Source organism: Oncorhynchus mykiss, chromosome 4 (genome assembly GCF_057628025.1).
Source record: "Oncorhynchus mykiss isolate SJ-2025 chromosome 4, ASM5762802v1, whole genome shotgun sequence".
NCBI classification, from domain to species: Eukaryota; Metazoa; Chordata; class Actinopteri; order Salmoniformes; family Salmonidae; genus Oncorhynchus; species Oncorhynchus mykiss.
In genome coordinates, this window is record NC_143025.1 from 19,530,360 (window position 1) to 19,551,580 (window position 21,221).

At 43.7% G+C, this 21,221-nt stretch overlaps 1 protein-coding gene across 2 annotated transcripts in view; it reads right to left on the minus strand.

The window, feature by feature from the left end:
- LOC110521448 (single-stranded DNA-binding protein 3) overlaps positions 1-21,221 on the minus strand; it is a 125,629-nt gene that overhangs the window by 82,197 nt on the left and 22,211 nt on the right. For both annotated transcript variants that reach the window (XM_036969341.2, XM_036969342.2), the window contains exon 3: positions 14,632-14,693. In XM_036969341.2, the coding sequence (XP_036825236.1) occupies positions 14,632-14,693 (62 nt within the window). The remainder of the gene's footprint in view (positions 1-14,631; positions 14,694-21,221) is intronic.

Below are 21,221 nucleotides of genomic sequence, written 5' to 3' on the forward strand. Positions count from 1 at the left end.
GTGATACTAAACATGTGTATTTACTGCATATGGAAGGTACATTTGCATGTACTGTCTTCTTACTGTGTAAGCACAGTAAAGTAGTGAAGATACAACTTCCCTGTTTTATGTCATAACAAAGCATTTCTGCTGAAGAAATGCTATTTTCTACAAGCCCCCGGCCTTTGCTCTCAGGTGTGCACTGTCTGGGTCAGCTGGACAGGCTGATGCACAGCACAGAGAAACAGAGAGGAGAGGGAGAGATCGAGAACAGAGGTGTGTGTGTTTGTGAGTGCCTTGCGTGCGTGCGTACGTGCATGTTTTATGCGTGCATGCGTGTGTGTTGAAGGGGTCATGAAGCCTGCCCCTCAGTCACTTGACAATAAAGCCAGGCTGCATTATCATATCTATCAACTGCCGTTAAAGAGATTGCAGCTTTGTCAGAGCCGTGCCTGCCTGCCGGAGGGAGACAGCGGGATCATCTCAAATCCAATCAGCTCTCTGGGAAATGAAATAAGACACACGTTAGAGTTTGTTACTGAAAAGCCACAACTAGGTGCAAACAGGGGATGGGGACTGGAGAGACGGGTAATCATAACCTGACACCCACCAAAGTTTCAAATAGTAACTTATAAACTGGGTGGTTTGTGCCCTGAATGCTGATTGGCTGACTGCCGTGGTATATCAGATCGTATATGACAAAACATGTTTTTTTACTGCTCTAATTACGCTGGTAACCAGTTTATAATAGCAATAAGGTACCTTGTGGGTTTGTGGTATATGGTCATTATACCATGTTGCGTTGTGCCTAAGAACAGCCCTTAGCCGAGGTATTTTGGCCATATACCACACCCCCTCGGGCCTTATTGCTTAAGTAGATCATATCTGGGTGGGACTGCTCATGCAACACGGCTAAAAAAGGTAAGACTAGCTACCTACAGGTTGAGAAGGTCAGCAGTTTCTTTTTGTCAACTGAAGATTTTCATACTATGGATACACGCTCTCCTCTGACTCCTTTAAATACATTTACTTGGCTGTGTGGAATCCCTAAGATCAATCTGGGTGTGAGATTCATAGTCCAGTTTAGAAGGCATGCAAATTCTGCCATATTCAAATTAAATGCCAGTCAAAACAATGTGGAAGTGTGGACTGACAGCATAAACAGGACATACACACTTTCCACTTCATTGTGTTCCGAACAGCGGATTAGCATCCACATTCACAAGACAATTACAACAATTAAATACCATCATGATAATTATTGCAATTAACTGTAGTCTGACAACGCCTGGAGGTAACAATGTGCCTTCCGCCATAATGGGCAGAGTAAACAGAGACACATGGTTGAAGGGGCCTAGGCATTAATCCACACACTCTAGACTGGGGTGAGTTCCTGTCAGGCAACAGAGAAGCCATGCTAAGGAGAGGAGAAAGAAGAGGAGAGAGAAAGCCAGGTTGACTATGGCTGCTACTACTCTTATCAGCCTGAGCTGCTCTTAATGGGACAAAACGCTACAATCAAAGGCAGAAGAAAACAAAACCTTTCAGAGTGTTTTTTACCCCACTGAAGTTTGCTATTACCCTGGTATTAATGCTTGCATTGTGAGGCAACAAGAGAAATAGGCACTCCGTAGCTCTTAAAACAGCACGCCATGTAAATCAGCTGTTCTATAATTCCCTGGGAACACTCCCCTCGGACTTCGCTAATAAATTCAACATCTGACAAGGGCCAAAGAAGGAAAGAATAAAAGGAAATGTATGTTGTGTGCATATTGTTGAAGATGAGATACAGTAGAATAACTCCTTTATTAATCTAACATGGGGAGGCTCAATGGTCAGGCCAGATGCTCTAGCGCAGGGATGGGGAACTGGCGGACCCCGGATCAATTCCCTCCACCCTAAAAAAGTATTCTTATTTTGCAACTCAGTCAGGGCCTCAACTTACTGTTGAGAGTTAGAATGGCAAGTTACAAGTTTAACTGGTCGTCCAACAAAGCGCTTACTTGCAGGTTCTTTCTCGACAATGCAACAAACAAACACTATAAGAAATATACATTTTAGCATTAGTATAATACAGGAAGGCGCAATTTCCAGTCCAAGATATGTGTATCGGGGGAAAGGGGGAAAGGGGGGGCAAGTGTATGAATTGAGCAGTATAATAAGAGTCAAGTAAATATTAGGAAGGTGTTCTTAATGTTTTGTACACTCAGTGTATGTTTGTGTGGGTGTGTGCATGAGTAAGTGCATGTGTGCTAAGGTGTGGAGAATCAGAGCAGGTGGTCAGTCCAGTTCAATTATCAGCTGTCTGATGGCTGGCAGATAGAAACTGTCTCTGAGTCTGTTGGTATCAGACATTATGCTCCGATAGTCTGCCCGGCGGTAAGGGAGAGAACAACTTGTGGCTGGGGAGTGTGGGGTCCTTGAATATGCTGCGTGCCTTCCTCAGGCACCGTTTCGAGTAGATGTCCCGGATGGGTGGATGCACGGTCACAGTGATGTACTGGGCAGTCTTCACCCCCCGATGAAGGGCCTTGTGGTCGTGGAGGAGCAATTCTCATACCAGGCCATGATGCAACTGGTCAGGATGGTCTCAATGGTGCAGCGGTAGTATTTGGAGAGGAACCGGGGCGGCATTCTGAATTTCTTCAGCCGCCTTAGGAAGCAGAGACGCTGTTGCGCCCTCTTGACAAGAGTGGTGGTGTTGTTGGTTCATGACAACTCCTCGGTGATGTGGACGCCCGGGAACTGAAAACTCGTGACTCTGTACTGTAGTCCCGTTGATGTGGATCGGGGGCATATTCCCTACTCTGCTTCCTGAAGTCAACAATCAACTCCTTTGTTTTGCTGACGTTAAGGGAGAGGTTGTTATGACACATGTGCCTCGACCTGTTGTTTCAGCTATTTATTTCAGAAGTTTTATTTTGTTCATAAGTGTGTGTGTTAAAACCTGCTGGTTTGGACTGAATGTTTACCAACTAGCCAGCTAGCTAGTTACCTAGCCAGCTAGCTAGCAATGGAGCCCACTACGCCTGAAATGGCTAACAAATATTTCCAATGCTGTAGAAGCGGTCTTTATTATGCTCTTGTCCGGGACAATATTAACAATCCGGAATTTCAAATGTGGCAATTGTTTGCTTGTGGGGGGGGGATTACAGGAATCAGGTGGCTATCCTTAGCAAGCAAATTTCAATTTTGCGTGAACTTATGGGGAAAACGCAAACGAGTCCTCAACTCCTGTGGCAAGACGCAGCTTGGGCTTAATGGATGTATCCCTGCATTGTCATCTGTCCCTATCCGAATGGCCTATGCTACCTGGAATTTTCCTGCTAAGGAAGTTGTTTCAATCTGCTTCTCCTCCATCTTGTAGTGGAGTAGATGGAGAACAGCAAGAGGATAGTTCCAATCAGCGCTGGTCCCATGTCACAAGTCGTGGAAAGCAAAGGCAGCCGCATGCTGCTAAAAGGAGGTCTGTTTAGTGAGAGGTCTGGAGCAGATTGACATGAGAAATAGCTTCACCACCCTGGTGCCTGATCTACCTGCGCCTTCATCGCTGGGACTACCTGGGTCTGCGACAGCTGTGCCGACTCCAACAGCGGCTTCGTCGTCATGCTCGGCTCTCTTACCTCTCTCTGGATCTGACGGGGTTTTGCCTGATGTTGGAGGTCTGGACCTATCCCTGGGAGCTGCAGGTGTATGCGATCTGCTCCTCGTGGGCCCTTGAAACGATCCACAAATTGTGTGAGGGGTAGGAATGGGTGTATTTCTCCATCCCCTTCTCTGGCCGTTGTGTTGGCCAATTCAATGGTGAGAACTTTCTCAGTACCTTGAGTAAAAACATTTGTGCTATCCAGGAGCACCAGTATAGGACATCAATAAACTGCTCCCAAACATTTTAAACCTGCATCAGGAAATTGAGTCTATCATAGTTCATGTCGGATTCAATGAAATTATGAAGGAAAGCTAAGAACAGCTGAAGATGGATTTTAAAGAACTGATTGGGTCTCTGCTTAACACCAACAAACGCATAATCTCTGGCCCTGTGCCCTCCCTAAATCATGGCATTGAACATTCAACAGACTTTTAGCTCTCCATAACTCGCTACGTGCCTATTGCAGGTACGTGAGTGTATCATTTATTTTCAATTTTGATACCTTCTGGAAACAAAGCTTGTTTAATAAAGAGGATGGGATCTACCCAAATCATTTAGGTTCCTGGATCCTTTCACAGCATTATAAGGCAGGAAGAGTAGCTGCTGCCTTGGAGCAGCTAATGGGGATCCTTAATAAATACAAATAGAGTGCCAGTTCACTTACCTCCTCCCTATAGGCGGACTCATCATTGTTGGTTTTCAGGCCTACAACCGTGGCGTCGTCAGCAAACTTGATGATGGAGTTGGTGTCGTGCTAAACCACGCAGTCGTGCGTCAACAGGGAGTACAGCAGAGGACTGAAGACACACCTCTTGGGGAGGCCCTGTGTTAAGAGTCAGTTTGTAGGTGTTGTTGTTGCCAATCCTTACAGCCTGTGACTTGCGCGTCAGAAAGTCCAGGATCCAGTTACAGAGGGTGGTGTCCAAACCCAGGGTTCTGAGCTTGATGTCGAGCTTGGAGGGAATAATAGTGATAAATGTTGAACTGTAGTCAATGAACAGCATTCTCATAGGTGTTCCTCTTGTCCAGATGCGTTACGGCTCTGTGAATAGCGATAGAAATAGCATCTTCCATGGATCTGTTGGAGCAGTAGGTAAATTGAAGCCTCTCCAAGCACTTCATGATGACAGAGGTGACCGCGGCAGGGTGATAGTCATTTGGGCATGTCACCTTGTTTTTCGGGCACTGGGACAATAGTTGTCCAGCAGGTGGGGACGACAGCCTGGGACGGGGACAGGATGAAGATGTCTGGTTGGCACCCACTCGGAGGATGCGGCCAGAGATGAGCCAGTGGCTATGTTAGTATTCAAGCTTTTGAGAGTTATACTCATGTCAGCCTCAGTGCGTAAAAGCACCTAGTGGTCTGGAGAAGCGAGTCTCTTCCTGGATGGCTCGGTATTGTCTGCCTTGAAGGGAGCATAGAATGTGTTAAGCACGTCTGGGAGGAAGGCTTCAGTGGGTACCGCACTGCTGGATATGCCTTTGTATTTTTGCATCCCTAATGGATTTGCGGAGCACGTACCTGCTTGCCTTGGAACGACTCATCAGGGTTTGTTCTACTGACATTGAATGCTGCAGTTCAGGCTTTCAGCATTGCACGGATATCTCTGTTCATCCAGGGTTTTTGGTTTGGATATGTCCGGATTGTAATTGTGGGTACAACATCAACAACACATTTCCTAATGAGGCCTGTGACTGACAATATATATTCCTCAAATGTTGATGGATGAGTCCTTGGTGAAAATTTGAACATGTTCCAATCAGCATTCTCAAAAGAATCCTGCAGCATTGAGACTGCCCTATCTGTCCAGCACCTCAATATTCTCTGTGTTGATGGCTCTTTCTTGAGTTGCTGCTTGTAGGCGGGGAGGAGGAACAGAGAGACGTGTTCTGACCTGCGTTGTAAGTGTCACGGATGTTGGTGTATACATGGTCAAGCACACTGAATCCTCATGTGTGACAGGATAGATGTTGGTGATATTTTGGGGAAATGTGTTTTAGACCGGCTTAGTTTTAGTCACCACCAACAAAGACTGCTACCGGGTGAGAGTATCATTGCTGGCTAATGATCTTGTACAGTTTGCTGAGTGCGCTGTGCTTGCTTATGGCGGTATGTACACAGCTGTGATAAGACGCCTGAATTTCCTCTGGATATGTTTTATTTTATTTAACTCGGCAAGTCAGGCAAGTCAGTTAAGAACAAATTCTTATTTACAATGACGGCCTACCGGGGAACAGTGTTTGGGGGCAGAACAACATATTTTTACCTTGTCAGCATGGGGATTCGATCCAGCAACCTTTCGGTTACTGGCCCAACGCTCTAACAACCAAGCTACCTGCCACGCCAAAATGGATATAAGGTAGTGAAATATATACAGCCTTATTCAAAAATGTATTCAGTTGTTTTTTTCCACCTTCAATCTACACACAATACCCCATAACCAAATCAAAAACTTTTTTTAGAAACTTCAGCAACTTTACCAAAAATAAAAATATTACATTTACATAAGAATTCAGACCCTTTACTGAGTACTTTGTTGAAGCACCTTTGGCAGCGATTACAGTCGAGTCTTCTTGGGTATGATGCTACAAGCACACCTGTATTTGGGGAGTTTCTCCCATTCTTCTCTGCAGATCCTCTCAAGCTCTGTCAGGTTGGATGGGGAGCGTCGCTGCACAGCTATTTTCAGGACTCTCCAGATATGTTTGATCGGGTTCAAGTCCGGGCTCTAGCTGGGCCACTCGAGGACATTCAGAGACTTGTCCCGAAGCCACTCCTGCGTTGTCTTGGCTGTGTGCTTAGGGTCATTGTCCTTTTGGAAGGTGAACCTTCACCCCAGTCTGAGGTCCTGAGCGCTCTGGGGTAGGTTTTCATCAAGGATCTCTCTGTACTTTGCTCTGTTCATCTTTCCCTCGATCCTGATTAGTCTCCCAGTCCCTGCCACTGAAAAACATCCCCACAGCATGATGCTGACACCACCACGCTTCACCGTAGGGATGGTGCCAGGTTTCCTCCAGACGTGACGCTTGGCATTCAAGCCAATCTTGGTTTCATCAGAGCAGATAATCTTGTTTCTCATGGTCTGATGGTCTGAGAGTCTTTAGGTTCCTTTTGGCAAACTCCAAGCGGGCTGTCATGTGCCTTTTACTGAGGAGTGGCTTCCACCAGGCCACTCTACCATAAAGGCCTGAATGAGATGGTTGTCCTTCTGGAAGTTTCTTCCATCTCCACAGAGGAACTCTAGAGCTCTGTCAGAGTGACCATCAGGTTCTTGGTCACCTCCCTGACCAAGGCCCTTCTCCCCCAATTGCTCACTTTGGCCGGGGGCAGCCAGCTCTAGGAAAAGTCTTGGTGGTTCCAAACTTCTTCCATTTAAGAATGATGGAGGCCACTGTGTTGTTGGGGACCTTCAATACTGCAGAATTTTTTTGGTACCCTTCCCCAGATCTGTGCTTCGACACAATCCTGTCTCGGTGCTCTAGGACCATTCCTTCGACTTCATGGCTTGGTTTGAGCTTTGACATGCACTGTCAACTGTGGAACCTTAAATATACAGTTGAAGTCGGAGGTTTATATACACTTAGGTTGGAGTCATTAAAACTAGTTTTTCAACCACTCTTCAAATTTCTTGTTAACAAACTATAGTTTTGGCAAGTCAGTTAGGACATCTACTTTGTGCATGACAAGTAATTTTTCCAACAATTGTTCACAGACAGATTATTTCACTTACAATTCACTGTATCACAATTCCAGTGGGTCAGAAGTAATACTTATTTTCCACCATAATTTGCAAATTAATTCATTAAAAATCCTACAATGTGATTTTCTGGACATTTTTTCTCATTTTTTCTGTCATAGTTGAAGTGTACCTATGATGAAAATTACAGGCCTCTCATCTTTTTAAGTGGGAGAACTTGCACAATTGGTGGCTGACTAAATACCTTTTTGCCCCACTGTATGGGCTGAAAGTAACCACAAAGCCCCACTTTCAGCCTGATTATACCTGTTTTATAAAATATAACCAGGAGATTTAGGATGGGGTAAGTCTGTTTTGCTTGACTTCTTTTCTTTGCCCCTCGCAAGGATGAATTTCAGCTGGAAGCAATTTGAGGGATGATCCGTGTACATAGTATTGTGGTGAGGTTCTGAGAGGGTGAACGAGTGGATGTCCATTGAAAACTGGTTAAAACAATTGATTTGGTCAACAAATGAAGAGGGCTAATGAAACAATCAACACCTGCACCCCTCTCGGAACCCTGGCTTTATCCCTGCGTCCATAACAACAGATGTGGATGACCTACCCCCCACCTCCAACCCACCGCAACCTGTAGCTCCCCCCCTCAGCCCATTCAGGCCTGCACGGCCCAACTGGAAACTGCTTGAGACAGAATCAGGGAAGAAAAATAGCCAAATCCCCCACCCTGGGTTAACACAAAAGAGACTGGAATGCAAGGAGTTAATCTGTTAGGGGTCTCTCTGCAAACAAAGGACAAGCCTCCAGACAAAGGTTGAGGGAGTGGGAGCAGGGGGGGGGGGGGTTGGCTTTCCCTTACCATCTGGACCCTTTGTTTGGGGGAGGAGGTTGGTGAAGGGGGAGGTGTCCTGGTGAAGGGGGAGGGGTCCAGTGAGCCTCCCCATCCAGTGCTGCAGCCCCAGACAGACAACCCAGCTAGCACATAACATTCTGAGAACCATATGTTTCTTAGAACGTGGTTGTCCTATGGTTATTTTGCAAACAACTTTCCCACAACTTTCTGGAAATGGTGCAGAATAATTGCTTGGCTTTGTAACATTCTCAGCACATTTAAGGCACTTGAAAAAAACACTATTTTCTTGGTATTTCATTACTTTAACAGTGCTAGAGGGGTCAATACAGACCCGGGTTCAATCCCGGGCTGTATCACAACCGGCTGTGATCGGGAGTCCCATAGGGTGGCGCACAATTGGCCCAGTATCGTCTGGGTTAGGGGAGGGTTTGGCCAGGGTAAATAAGAATTTGTTCTTAATCTCTGAGCACGGAACCCGGTAGCGGGATGAAATTCGACAACGTACGGTGATCGCTAGATAAATAGTCATATTAAACATTCATGAAAATACAAGTGTCTCACATGTTTCGAAAGCCTAGAATCTTGCTAATCCAACTGCATTGTCAGATTTAAAAAATGATTTACTGCTAAAGAATATGATGCGATTATCTGAGGATAGAGCCCCATAAAAAAACTACTATTTCAACCAGCACAGGCGTAACAAAATCACAAACTGCAATAAAATAAATAGTTTACCTTTGATGATCTTCCTCTGTTTGCAATCCCAATGCTCATTGTTACACAATGAATGGTCTTTTGTTTGATAAAATCCATTTTTATAGCCTAACACGAAACATTTTGTGAACCGCTTGTGTCGTGAATTCCGCTTGTGTGAACCGCTTGTGTGAACACATTCGAGGTAAATACACACGCAATGGTTTCATTGCAATCAACTGGTTTGTTTGTAACACAACCAAACCTGATGGGTCATTTCACGGGACGTATTGACTGAAAGAAACCGATTTGAAGACAACAAGTAATGACATCATTTGGCACCAATGATTTGCCCGCTGTTTCGTTGATTGACTGTATTTTAACCCAATGACCACTGATCGTCTTGAAATCTAGCTGGGTAGATAGCCAATGAGCTGAGGTAAACGGCAATATTTAATGTTTATGTGTTGGAAGACCAACCCATGTAGTAAACTCCGGCGTAAAGAGGTTCATTCGCCATTGACGATTCATACCGGATGGAGCAACGCATGTTGCGCACAGGCTTGTTTTGGTAAAGTGCATATTCAGCTGTTTATATATCAATCAGTGTGGCGACTAAGTCTGGAAAAGCAAAATCTAAGTCTAGATATACAGATGTACACACAATTTTAGAAGAAATTGATCGAGGACGATTCATTTATCGATTCCCAAATGGAGGAATATTTTTTGAACAGAGAGGACGTTTTGGACTGGTAAGTTCTTCTCATGCAAATGCTGTTGTTTGAAATTAATAATATAAAATAGTATTTGTGAAATGAAATAGCCTACTTGAGGCTGTTGAGGGGAGGGCAGGCCCACAACAATGGCCAAAGTGAAATGGAGACAGTAGATCTAGCTGAGATGTCATAATATAAATGAGACAGTAGATCTAGCAGGTCTATAATAATATATTCAACCTTATGTTCCCTGTACTCTATATATATATATGTTTATTATACCTGTTGCTACAGGGCTCATTTGTGAAACTATTCTAACTGAACATTTTCTTTCACAGTGACATTGACTCCGAATGGGAGCCCCCAGTGCCAAGGTGTCCATCCCCCACTGAAGCTGGTTCATCCAGCTCCTGCCACAAGTGGTGTTCATCTGCCCAAATGTATTTCTGCAGGCATGGATGTGCTATGGCACCTGGCATCAGCAGCATAATATTGTGTAGAGGACTGAGGGTCTTCCAAATATTGAAAGTGTTATTTTGTAAATGTATATATTTTTTTCATGTTTTTTCTAAAAAATATTTTTGGGGGGGGTGTGTTTGAATACCATTTTGGTATTTTGTATATAGTTATTCCATTCAAAATGTATAACTTCACCAATTTGGCCACTTTGGTACATTTGGGCTACTTGTGTGGGACACCTGGGTGACTTCATGATAAATGTCATGTAGCACACTCATTTTGGAAGTTATCATTCTGAAACTTTGCACAAGTACTGTTGCCCTCTTATGATTTTCACTGAAATTGTCCCCATCATCCTATCTGACTGTTTGTTTTATCTTGTTCATTTTAAAGATGATACAACAATAAAAATAAAAAACGTATGTTTTTTCATTATATTATCTAAACCAGATCTATTGTGTTATATTCTCCTACATTCAATTCACATTTACACAAACTTCAGAGTGTTTTCTTTCAAATGGTACCAAGAATATGCATGTCCTTGGTTCTAGATTTGGGTATGTCTTCGGGCGGATATTGAAAAAAGTAGGGGGTAGCTCTAAGAGGTTATTCACTGACTTGCCTAGTTAAATGAAGGTTACATTTAAAAAATGACATTGTCCGTCGCTTATGCCTTTCCATACCATAACCCCTCCGCCACCATGGGGCTCTCTGTTCACAAAGTTGACACCAGCAAAGCGCTCGCCCACATGACGCCATACCTTCGGTCTGCCATCTGCCCAGTATAGTTAAAACCAGGATTCATCCGTGAAGAGCACACTTCTCCAGCGTGCCAGTACGACGCCAAACTGCAGTCAGGTCAAGTCCCTGGTGAGGACGAAGAGCACACAGATGAGCTTCCCTGAGATGTTTCTGACAGTTTGTGCAGAAATTCTTTGGTTGTGCAAACCCAGTTGGCTGGTCTGACGATCCCGCAGGTGAAGAAGCCGGATGTGGAAGTCCTGGGCTGGTATGGTTACACGTGGTCTGCGGTGGTTGCACTGCCAAATTCTCTAAAACGATGTTGGAGGCAGCTTATGCTAGAAAGATTTACATTAAATGATCTGTCAACAGCTCTGATAGACATTCTTGCAGTCAACATTCCAATTACATGCTCCTTAAAAACTTGAGATATCTGTGGCATTGTGTTGTGTGACCAAACTACACATTTTAGAGTGGCCTTTTATTGTCCCTTGCACAAGGTATACCTGTGTAATGATCATGTTGTTTAATCAGCTTCTTGATATGCACACCTGTCAGCTGGATGGATGAATATTCTTGGAAAAGGAAAACGACTCACTAAAAGGGATGTAAACCATTTTCTACACAACATTTGAGATAAATAAGCTTTTGATGCTTATGGACAATTTCTAGGATATTGTTTTCAACTCGTGTTAAGTGTGTTCAGGTGTGGTGGCGCAGCCACTAATCATGGCCACACCTTAATGAGTGCTTGTTTAGTTTGAAATGGGGTCTGTTTGAATATACAAAAATGTAACAGCTTTGTATATGTTAAAAAACATGGCATGCTAACTCTAGCCTGATGGCGAAGTGGACTAATTCCATGGATAGAGAACAGAAGAATATAGCTTTGAATCTCACTGATAAAAAAAGGAATGCATTTCCACGATTAATGCCTAAGGAAATGAATTTCAATGTGTCCTATTCAGTAGCAGTGCCTGGAATTCCAAAAAGTTAACCCAAAATATGCTAGCCGTGTTATTAAAACACTTTCAGAGCGTCAATAAAACCTACCAGGAAAACTTAAGGAACTGGAGTAAAATGCTCTCTGAAACTCCCTGCAACTGAAAAAATATTTTCTATAAAAAGGACAGTAAAATTGAATGTTTTTTAAACAGTCAGAAAACATGGCTTCGTTACCACAACCAATGCGAAACCCAAATACATACGTTCCCACAACTTCAAATGAACCAAATGTGCTAGCTGGGAACCCTCCACTGGGGCCCTGCTCAGCTAATAACCTGCCTACTCTCCGACTGCTCACACACGCACACGCACACACACACACACACACACACGAGGCTCCCTCAAACCATGTCTCAGCACATCAACAAACCCTGAGACTTTACAACTTCTCTAGAGGGTTAGGCAACGTGAAAGTAAACTTTGTCTAAAAAAAGGTATGTTTGTATATGTCAATCTGTCTGCAACTCTGGTAGCTTTTCAAGTGAAATCTGTCAGACGGAGGGAACACAGGCTCTCTTAAGGGCCATTATGAGCTGTGTAAACATGATTCACAATTAAAGCATGTTGGCGATTCAGGGAGAAGAATGCAGCTGAAAGACCCCTGTTCAGAGATTGAGGGTAGAGGGGCTTTTCGGGATGAGCAGCGCTGGACAAACAAAGACTGCCTGTGAACTCACTCCCTCTCTCTTTCTCCCAGTCTCTCTCTCTCTCCTTCGATCTCTCTCTGTCTCTTCATATGTCAACTGGAGGAGAACCCAGGCATGGGCGTTTCCTTCTCATCCAGTGAGACTGAGAGAAATACGTGTCAGCCTGTCAGTCCAGAGGCAGACCACTTCCAGATAGCAAATACACTGAATAATTTTTTGGGCATTAACACCTCTGAAAGGTCGGCTAAAACATATACAGCACAAGCTGGTTCTACGAATATCATGGATAGAGATCATAATGAGTTAGCTGTTTTTTTACTCTGGCCAGAAACTATAAAAGCTATTTACAGTATAACAGGTATACAGTTGTGGCCAAAAGTTTTGAGAATGACACAAATATTAATTTTCAAAGTCTGCTGCTTCAGTTTGTACGATGGCAATTTGCATATACTCCAGAATGTTATGAAGAGTGATCAGATGAATTGCAATTAACTGCAAAGTCCCTCTTTGCCATGCAAATGAACTGAATCCCCAAAAAACATTTCCACTGCATTTCAGCCCTGCCACAAAAGGACCAGCTGACATCATGTCAGTGATTCTCTCATTAACACAGGTGTGAGTGTTGACGAGGACAAGGCTGGAGATCACTCTGTTAAGCTGATTGAGTTCGAGTAACAGACTGGAAGCTACAAAACGAGGGTGGTGCTTGGAATCATTGTTCTTCCTCTGTAAACCATGGTTACCTGCAAGGAAACACGTGCTGTCATCATTGCTTTGCACAAAAAGGGCTTCACAGGCAAGAATATTGCTGCCAGTAAATCAACCATTTATTGGATCATCAAGAACTTCAAGGAGAGCGGTTCAATTGTTGTGAAGAAGGCTTCAGGGCGCCCAAGAAAGTCCAGCAAGCGCCAGGACCGTCTCCTAAAGTTGATTCAGCTGCGGGATCGGGGCACCACCAGTACAGAGCTTGCTCAGGAATGGCAGCAGGCAGGTGTGAGTGTATCTGCACGCACAGTGAGGTGAAGACGTTTGGATGATGGCCTGGTGTCAAGAAGGGCAGCAAAGAAGTAACTTCTCTCCAGGAAAAACATCAGGGACAGACTGATATTCTGCAAAAGGTACAAGGATTGGACTGCTGAGGACTGGGATAAAGTCATTTTCTCTGATGAATCCCCTTTCTGATTGTTTGGGGCATCCGGAAAAAAGTTTGTCTGGAGAAGACAAGGTGAGCGCTACCATCAGTCCTGTGTCATGCCAACAGTAAAGCATCCTGAGACAATTCATGTGTGGGGTTTCTTTTCAGCCAAGGGAGTGGGCTCACTCACAATTTTGCATAAGAACACAGCCATGAATAAAGAATGGTACCAACACATCCTCCGAGAACAACTTCTCCCTACCATCCAGGAACAGTTTGGTGACGAACAATGCCTTTTCCAGCATGATGGAGCACCTTGTCATAAGGCAAAACATCAATATTTTGGATCCATGGCCAGGAAACTCCCCAGACCTTAATCCCATTGAGAACTTGTGGTCAATCCTCAAACAAAAACCCACAAATTCTGACAAACTCCAAGCATTGATTATGCAAGAATGGGCTGAATGTGGCCCAGAAGCTAATTGATTGCATGCCAGGGTAGATTGCAGAGGTCTTGAAAAAGAAGGGTCAACACTGCAAATATTGACTCTTTGCATCAACTTCATGTAATTGTCAATAAAAGTCTTTGACACTCATGAAATGCTTGTAATTATACTTCAGTATTCCATAGTAACATCTGACAAAAATATCTAGACACTGAAGCAGCAAACTTTGTGAAAATGTATATTTGTGTCATTCTCAAAACTTTTGGCCACGACTGTACATACGCAGTAAGCATAACTTCACTTTTAAAGTAATACTGACTATGCTCCAATTTGAGGGAAATGGAACTTATTTGAGTTGGGTTCCATTTTCTTATCAGGGCAAGTTCATCATCCAGTGAAGAGAGTACAGTGACGTCAGAAGACATTGCGCTTAGCATTCCCCAGAAATGACCTCCTCCTCACTCCTACACATTCTTTCATGTCGTGAATAAATTGCAGCTGAGTGTGTTTACAGTGTGTGGTGTTAAATGGGCATCTTTGTAAAATCGCTCTGGATTAGAATGTCTGCTAAATGACTCAAATGTCAAATGTACATAGACAGTGCACGTACCACCACCATGAGTGAAGGAATCCAGGGGGCTCCCCCAGTGTAATGTTCTTCTCCCATCGGATCTAGGAGAGGAGGAAGATAGTGGAGAGACAGAGAGTGATACAAAGAGGGAGAGAGAGTTAAGACTCCACTGCATGTGCATCCATAATGCATAAAACACCACATCTCACTCCACTTCCACCTCAGACAGACACGCAGTAAGAATGGAGTGCAGAGAGTGTGGTTCTGACTCTAAAAACATCTTAGGAGCAGCTCCTCACGCTTCAAACACCTACTCCCCATATCTGGTCACTGAGATAAGATCAACCCAGAGATTGCTAGCTACCACACTCAGCCCTATTATCACTGTCTGTGGCCACTGTGTAAGCTTCAGTATATTGCAGGTACTGTGCGTAGCCTCCCTTGTGTACCAAGATTTCTCCGCCTTTCATCTCATAAGTAGGACCCAGGGTTCTTGCCTTTGTGACTTGACCAGGAAAAGTTCATGTAACTAGGGCCAGGACCTTTTCTTGGTAAGGGTCACATGATCGGGCAACAACTCATACAAGTGAGCCTTAAAACGTGGCATGTAATAGAGGCTACCTGCAATGCACTGTAGTTCTAAGGCATATGTCTTGTGGTCTACACTATATTGTAGGTGGATCATCTCCTATAAACCCCACAGCTGGTGGATGAGACGGAGTTGTGTGTGGGACAGAGAAGCTGTTTTAGGAGGTGTTCTGCTGTGAAGGGGAGGGGCTGTGGGGACTGACTGTGTCCCTGGGGGACAGGGTCGTGTGCAGGGGGAGGATGGGAGGTTAATTGAGAGGCAGTAGGAGAGTTCAGGCGATAGCTCTCATTAGGTGCAATGAGCAGGTGTGTTTTTCTTCAGCCTACCTGTGGGGACTGAATTTTCTTATCTGTTCAGGGATTTTGGGGGGAGAGGAGGGTTGGAATGGGACGGGATGAACATGCTTTGGAGAGGTCCTGAGACTGACAGGCCTATATTAATGTAGTAATTGAATTGGAGTGACGTGGCTGACTGTAGCACTGTTGACATCTATTTGATGAAAAGAGACAATATAGTTGGAAGTATCATTACCAGGATAAGTTATAAAAGCATTTTATTTTTTATAATGTGTACTTACTCATAGCCTATGAAGGACAAGCAGAGTACCAGAAAATAATGGTTTGAAAACATCCCTGATCAGCATCTCTGCATTATACTTTGTATGAGATTTCATACATTCAAGACACAACTACAGTACAAGCAAATTACCTTGACCCTGGCCTCTGCATGCATGTCTCATGGACGTGGACTTTGTGAGGAGCGGTGTCTTCGTCCCATTGCCTGTGACCCATAACTTAACCCCTATCCAGCAGCACACCATTAACACTCCATCTCAGGGAGGAGATTCACCCAGGAGGGTTCTGCTATCAGAACCTCACTTCAGCCCTGCTACTTAAAGTGGAACTGACAGTATTTTAGCTAAATTAAAATCTGTTCATATACACTCCCAGGAATATATATATATTTTTTTACATTTTCTGACAAGCGTGTTTGGGAATTACATGTTCTAATGCATTTGTGAAAATTCTATAGCAATATAGTGTGGGAAAGTGGCTGTGCGCTTGGACAATTAATAGACATGGCAGTAAACAAAACCTAATAAAAACATTGTCTCGTCCAGGACCAGAATCTGCGCAGAGGTACAGTAGGCCTACATGCAAACAGTCCATTTGCCACAAGGGCCTGCCATCATTCACTTTGAACTGGACTGTGTGTTTACAAGCAGTTGCAACAGCGTGACTTTAGATCATTAGAACGCATTCATCAAAAGCCATAAAATACACTTGAATGGATTTCTGCAAATATGTAGCTAAATACCACAGGAGTCACCCTCAAACTTTTACAGATGCACAATGGAGAGCATCCTGTTAGGCTGTATCACCGCCTGGTAAGGCAACTGCACCGCCTGCAACCGCAGGGCTCTCCAGAGGGTGGTGCGGTCTGCCCAACACATCACCAGGGACAAACTAGCTGCCCTCCAGGACACCTACAGCACCCGATGTCACAGGAAGGCCAAAAAGATCACCAAGGACAACAACCAACCGAGCCACTGCCTGTTCACCCCGCTATCATCAAGAAGGCGAGGTCAGTACAGGTGCATCAAAGCTAGGACAGAGAGACTGAAAAACAGCTTCTATCTCAAGGCCAACAGACTGTCAAATAGACATCACTAGCACATTAGAGGCTGCTGCCTATATACATATACTTTAATAAATCACTGGCCACTTTAATAAATGAACACTAGTCACTTCAATAATGTTTACATATTTTGTATTACAAAACTCATATGTACATACTGTATCTTAGTCTATGCCATTCTGACATTGCTCATCCATATATTTATATATTCTTAAATCCATTCCTTTACTTAGACTTGTGTGTATATGTTGGGAAATTGTTAGATATTACGTGTTAGATATTACTGCACTGTTGGAGCTAGAAACACAAGCATTTTGCTACACCCGCAATGACATCTGCTAACACGTGTATGTGACCAATAACATTTGATTTGATTTGAGTCCTCCTACATTTGGGAACTTTACAGTCCTATTGATCAAACAACAATGAAAAAGGTTGGCTATATTTCCCTATATGCACATCAACAAGATCAACGTCTAATGCTAGCCAGAGCAAGAGGAGCTCAAATCTAACAAAGGAACATTAGATAAACCCTCTCAAACTTTTTCAGCTATACTGAACAAAAATATATTAAAACGCAACATGCAACAATTTCAAAGATTTTACTAAGCTACAGTTAAGGAAATCAGTCAATTGAAATACATTCATTAGGCCCTAATTTATGGATTTCACATGACTGGGCAGGGGCGCACTGGGGAGTCAGGCCCAGCCAATCAAAATTAGTTTTTCCCTCACAAAAGGACCTTATTAGAGACAGAAAGTAGTTTCATTTCAAGCTAAAGTGTACTGTTAGCTTGCTAACGTTAGCTGGCTGGCTCCCTAGCTAATGTTAAGTGTATGACATTATTCGTATCCCAGAACCGTTTGATTTGCTAGAGCCTAATGTCAGCTAGCTGACATTGAACCTGGTTCGTTAGATCCCAGCAGATTCATGCAGGGTAGTAACGACATGATTTGGCACTATGTTCATTGTTGTTTAACTAGCTAACTAGCTACGTGTGTGATCTTACACATTGTTTACCTAGCTACATGTCTTAAGCTAAAGTGTACAAAGCCAATTGAATATGGCCAGTGTCAGTAAATGTCGGCAAAAAAGAGTAATGAAATTGTTGCCAGCAGAGCTGGTTAGGCTGTTCATGTTATCCAGAGGTAAACATATCACCGGCCAGAACGCCAAGTGTGTGCTCAGAACACTCCAAGAGCGAAACGAGATGTGTGAGGCTTAAGCTTAAGCGGGTGTAAACTATGCTGAATGGATGTAAACAACAAAGAGCTCTTCACTAGATACTAAAACATTCAAAGGCCATTTTCTCAAAAGTAAGTTTATAAGTTTATCAACTAAACTTTTATCCAATGTAAAAAAACACAATTTCAAATGTTGCTACACAAGACCAAATCAAGGTTGTGAGTCACAAACATGTAAACAAAATAAGAGAAGAATATGGAAAATGTGAGTACGGAAAATTCACTGGGATTTGTTTTTCAGCTCATGAAACATGGGACCAAGAATGTTTGCCCTTATATTTTTTTCAGTATAGTTAACATAGATATTGCACCGATAAACAATGGGGAATGGCCTGCACGTCCTTCTGTAGCTTGCCTGCCAATGCATGCGTTGTCCCAACCAAGCACCAAAACGAATTGGCTAAAGTTGGCTAGCTTGCTAGCTAGCTACTTCCAGATACAACTGAGAATACCTCACTGACCATGTTACTCGCGCAAGCAGAGCTGGTTAGGCTGCTTACATGTTCTATAGAGCAATCGTGACTATTAACGATTACTTTTTTTGCCTAAGTTTTACTGACACCGGTCATATTATCCATTTTAGAATAAGGCTGTAATGAAGGGCCTCCCGGGTGGCGCAGAGGTCTTAGGCACTCCATCGCAGAGTCTGAGGCATCACTACAGTCCCGGGTTTGATCCCAGGCTGTGTCACAGCCGGCCGTGACCAGGAGACCCATGAGGCAGCGCACAATTGGCCCAGCATCGTCCGGGTTGGGAAGGGTATGGCCGGCCGGGATTTCCTTGTCCCATCGTGCTCTAGCGACTCCTTGTGGCGGGCCAGGCGACAGCAAGCTGACTTGCCAGCTCAATGTTTCCTCCGACACACTGGTGCGGCTGGCATCCGTGTGTCAGTGCGGCTTGGCAGGGTCGTGCTTCGGAGGACGCATGGCTCTCGACCTTTGCCTCTCCCGAGTCCGTAGGGGAGTTGAAGTGATGGGACAAGACTGTAACGACCAATTGGATATCACAAAATCGTGGAGAAAAAGGGGTAAAAGTAAAAATAAGTCTAACTTAACCAAATGTGGAAAAAGTCAAGGGGACTGAACACTTTCTGAATTCATATTTAGTTACGTTACAGACTTATATATATTTTTTAAATAATGTTTTTTCCCACTCAATCTACACAAAATACCCCATAATGATAAAGGAAAAACATGTATTTTCAGGACTCTCCAGAGATGGGCCGGCGGGCAGGCAGGCAGGCATACAATTGAAGTCAGAAGTTTACATACACCGTAGCCAACTACATTTAAACTCAGTTTTTCACAATTCCTGACATTTAATCCTAGTAAAAATGCCCTGTCTTAGGTAAGTTAGGATCACCACTTTATTTTAAGAATGTGAATAATAGCAGAGAGAATTATTTATTTCAGCTTTTATATCTTTCATCACATTCCTAGTGGGTCAGAAGTTTACATACACTCAATTAGCATTTGGCATCATTGCCTTTAAAATTGTTTAACTTGGGTCAAATGTTTCAGGTAACCTTCCACAAGCTTCCCACAATAGGTTGGGTGAATTTTGGCCATTCCTCTTTGCCTCCTTGCTCGCACACACTTTTTCAGTTCTGCTCAAATTATCTATAGGACTGAGGTCAGGGCTTTGTGACGACCTCTCCAATACCTTGACTTTGTTGTCCTTAAGCCATTTTGCCACAACTTTGGAAGTATGCTTGGGGTCATTGTCCATTTGGAAGACGGATCTGCGACCAAGCTTTAACTCCCTGACTGATGTATTGAGATATTGCTTCAATATACACACATAATTTCCCTGCCTCGTGATGCCATCTATTTTGTGAAGTGCACCAGTCCCTCCTGCAGCAAAGCACCCCCACAAAATGATGCTGCAACCCCCGTGCTTCACGGTTGGGATGGAGTTCTTCGGCTTGCAAGCCACCCCCTTTTTTCTTCCAACATAACTATGGTCATTATGGCCAAATACTTATATTTTTGTTTCATCAGACCAGAGTATATTTCTCCAAAAAGTATTTAGTCAGCCACCAATTGTGCAAGTTCTCCCACTTAAAAATATGAGAGAGGCCTGTAATTTTCATCATAGGTACACTTCCAACTATGACAGACAAAATGAGAAAAAAAATCGAGAAAATCAAATTGTAGGTACTTTAATGAATTTATTTGCAAATTATGGTGGAAAATAAGTATTTGTCACCTACAAACAAGCAAGATTTCTGGCTCACACAGACCATCTTTAAGATGCTCCTCTGTCCTACACTCGTTACCTGTATTAATGGCACCTGTTTGAACTGGTTATCAGTATAAAAGACACCTGTCCACAACAGTCACACCCCAAACTCCACTATGGCCAAGACCAAAGAGCTGTCAAAGGACACCAGAAACAAAATTGTAGACCTGCACCAGGCTGGGAAGACTGAATCTGCAATAGGTAAGCAGCTTGGTTTGAAGAAATCAACTGTGGGAGCAATTATTAGGAAATGGAAGACGTACAAGACCACTGATAATCTCCCTTGATCTGGGGCTCCACGCAAGATCTCACCCCGTGGGGTCAAAATGATCACAAGAACGATGAGCAAAAATCCCAGAACCACACGGAGGGACCTAGTGAATGACCTGCAGAGAGCTGGGACCAAAGTAACAAAGCCTACCATCAGTAACACACTACGCCGCCAGGGACTCAAATCCTGCAGTGCCAGACGTGTCCCCCTGCTTAAGCCAGTACATGTCCAGGCCCGTCTGAAGTTTGCTAGAGAGCATTTGGATGATCCAGAAGAAGATTGGGAGAATGTTATATGGTCAGATGAAACCAAAATATAACTTTTTGGTAAAAACTCAACTCGTCGTGTTTGGAGGACAAAGAATGCTGAGTTGCATCCAAAGAACACCATACCTACTGTGAAGCATGGGGGTGGAAACATCATGCTTTGGGGCTGTTTTTCTGCAAAGGGACCAGGACGACTGATCCGTGTAAAGGAAAGAATGAATGGGGCCATGTATTGTGAGATTTTGAGTTTAAATCCATCAGCAAGGGCATTGAAGATGAAACGTGGCTGGGTCTTTCAGCATGACAATGATCCCAAACACACCGCCCGGGCAACGAAGGAGTGGCTTCGTAAGAAGCATTTCAAGGTCCTGGAGTGGCC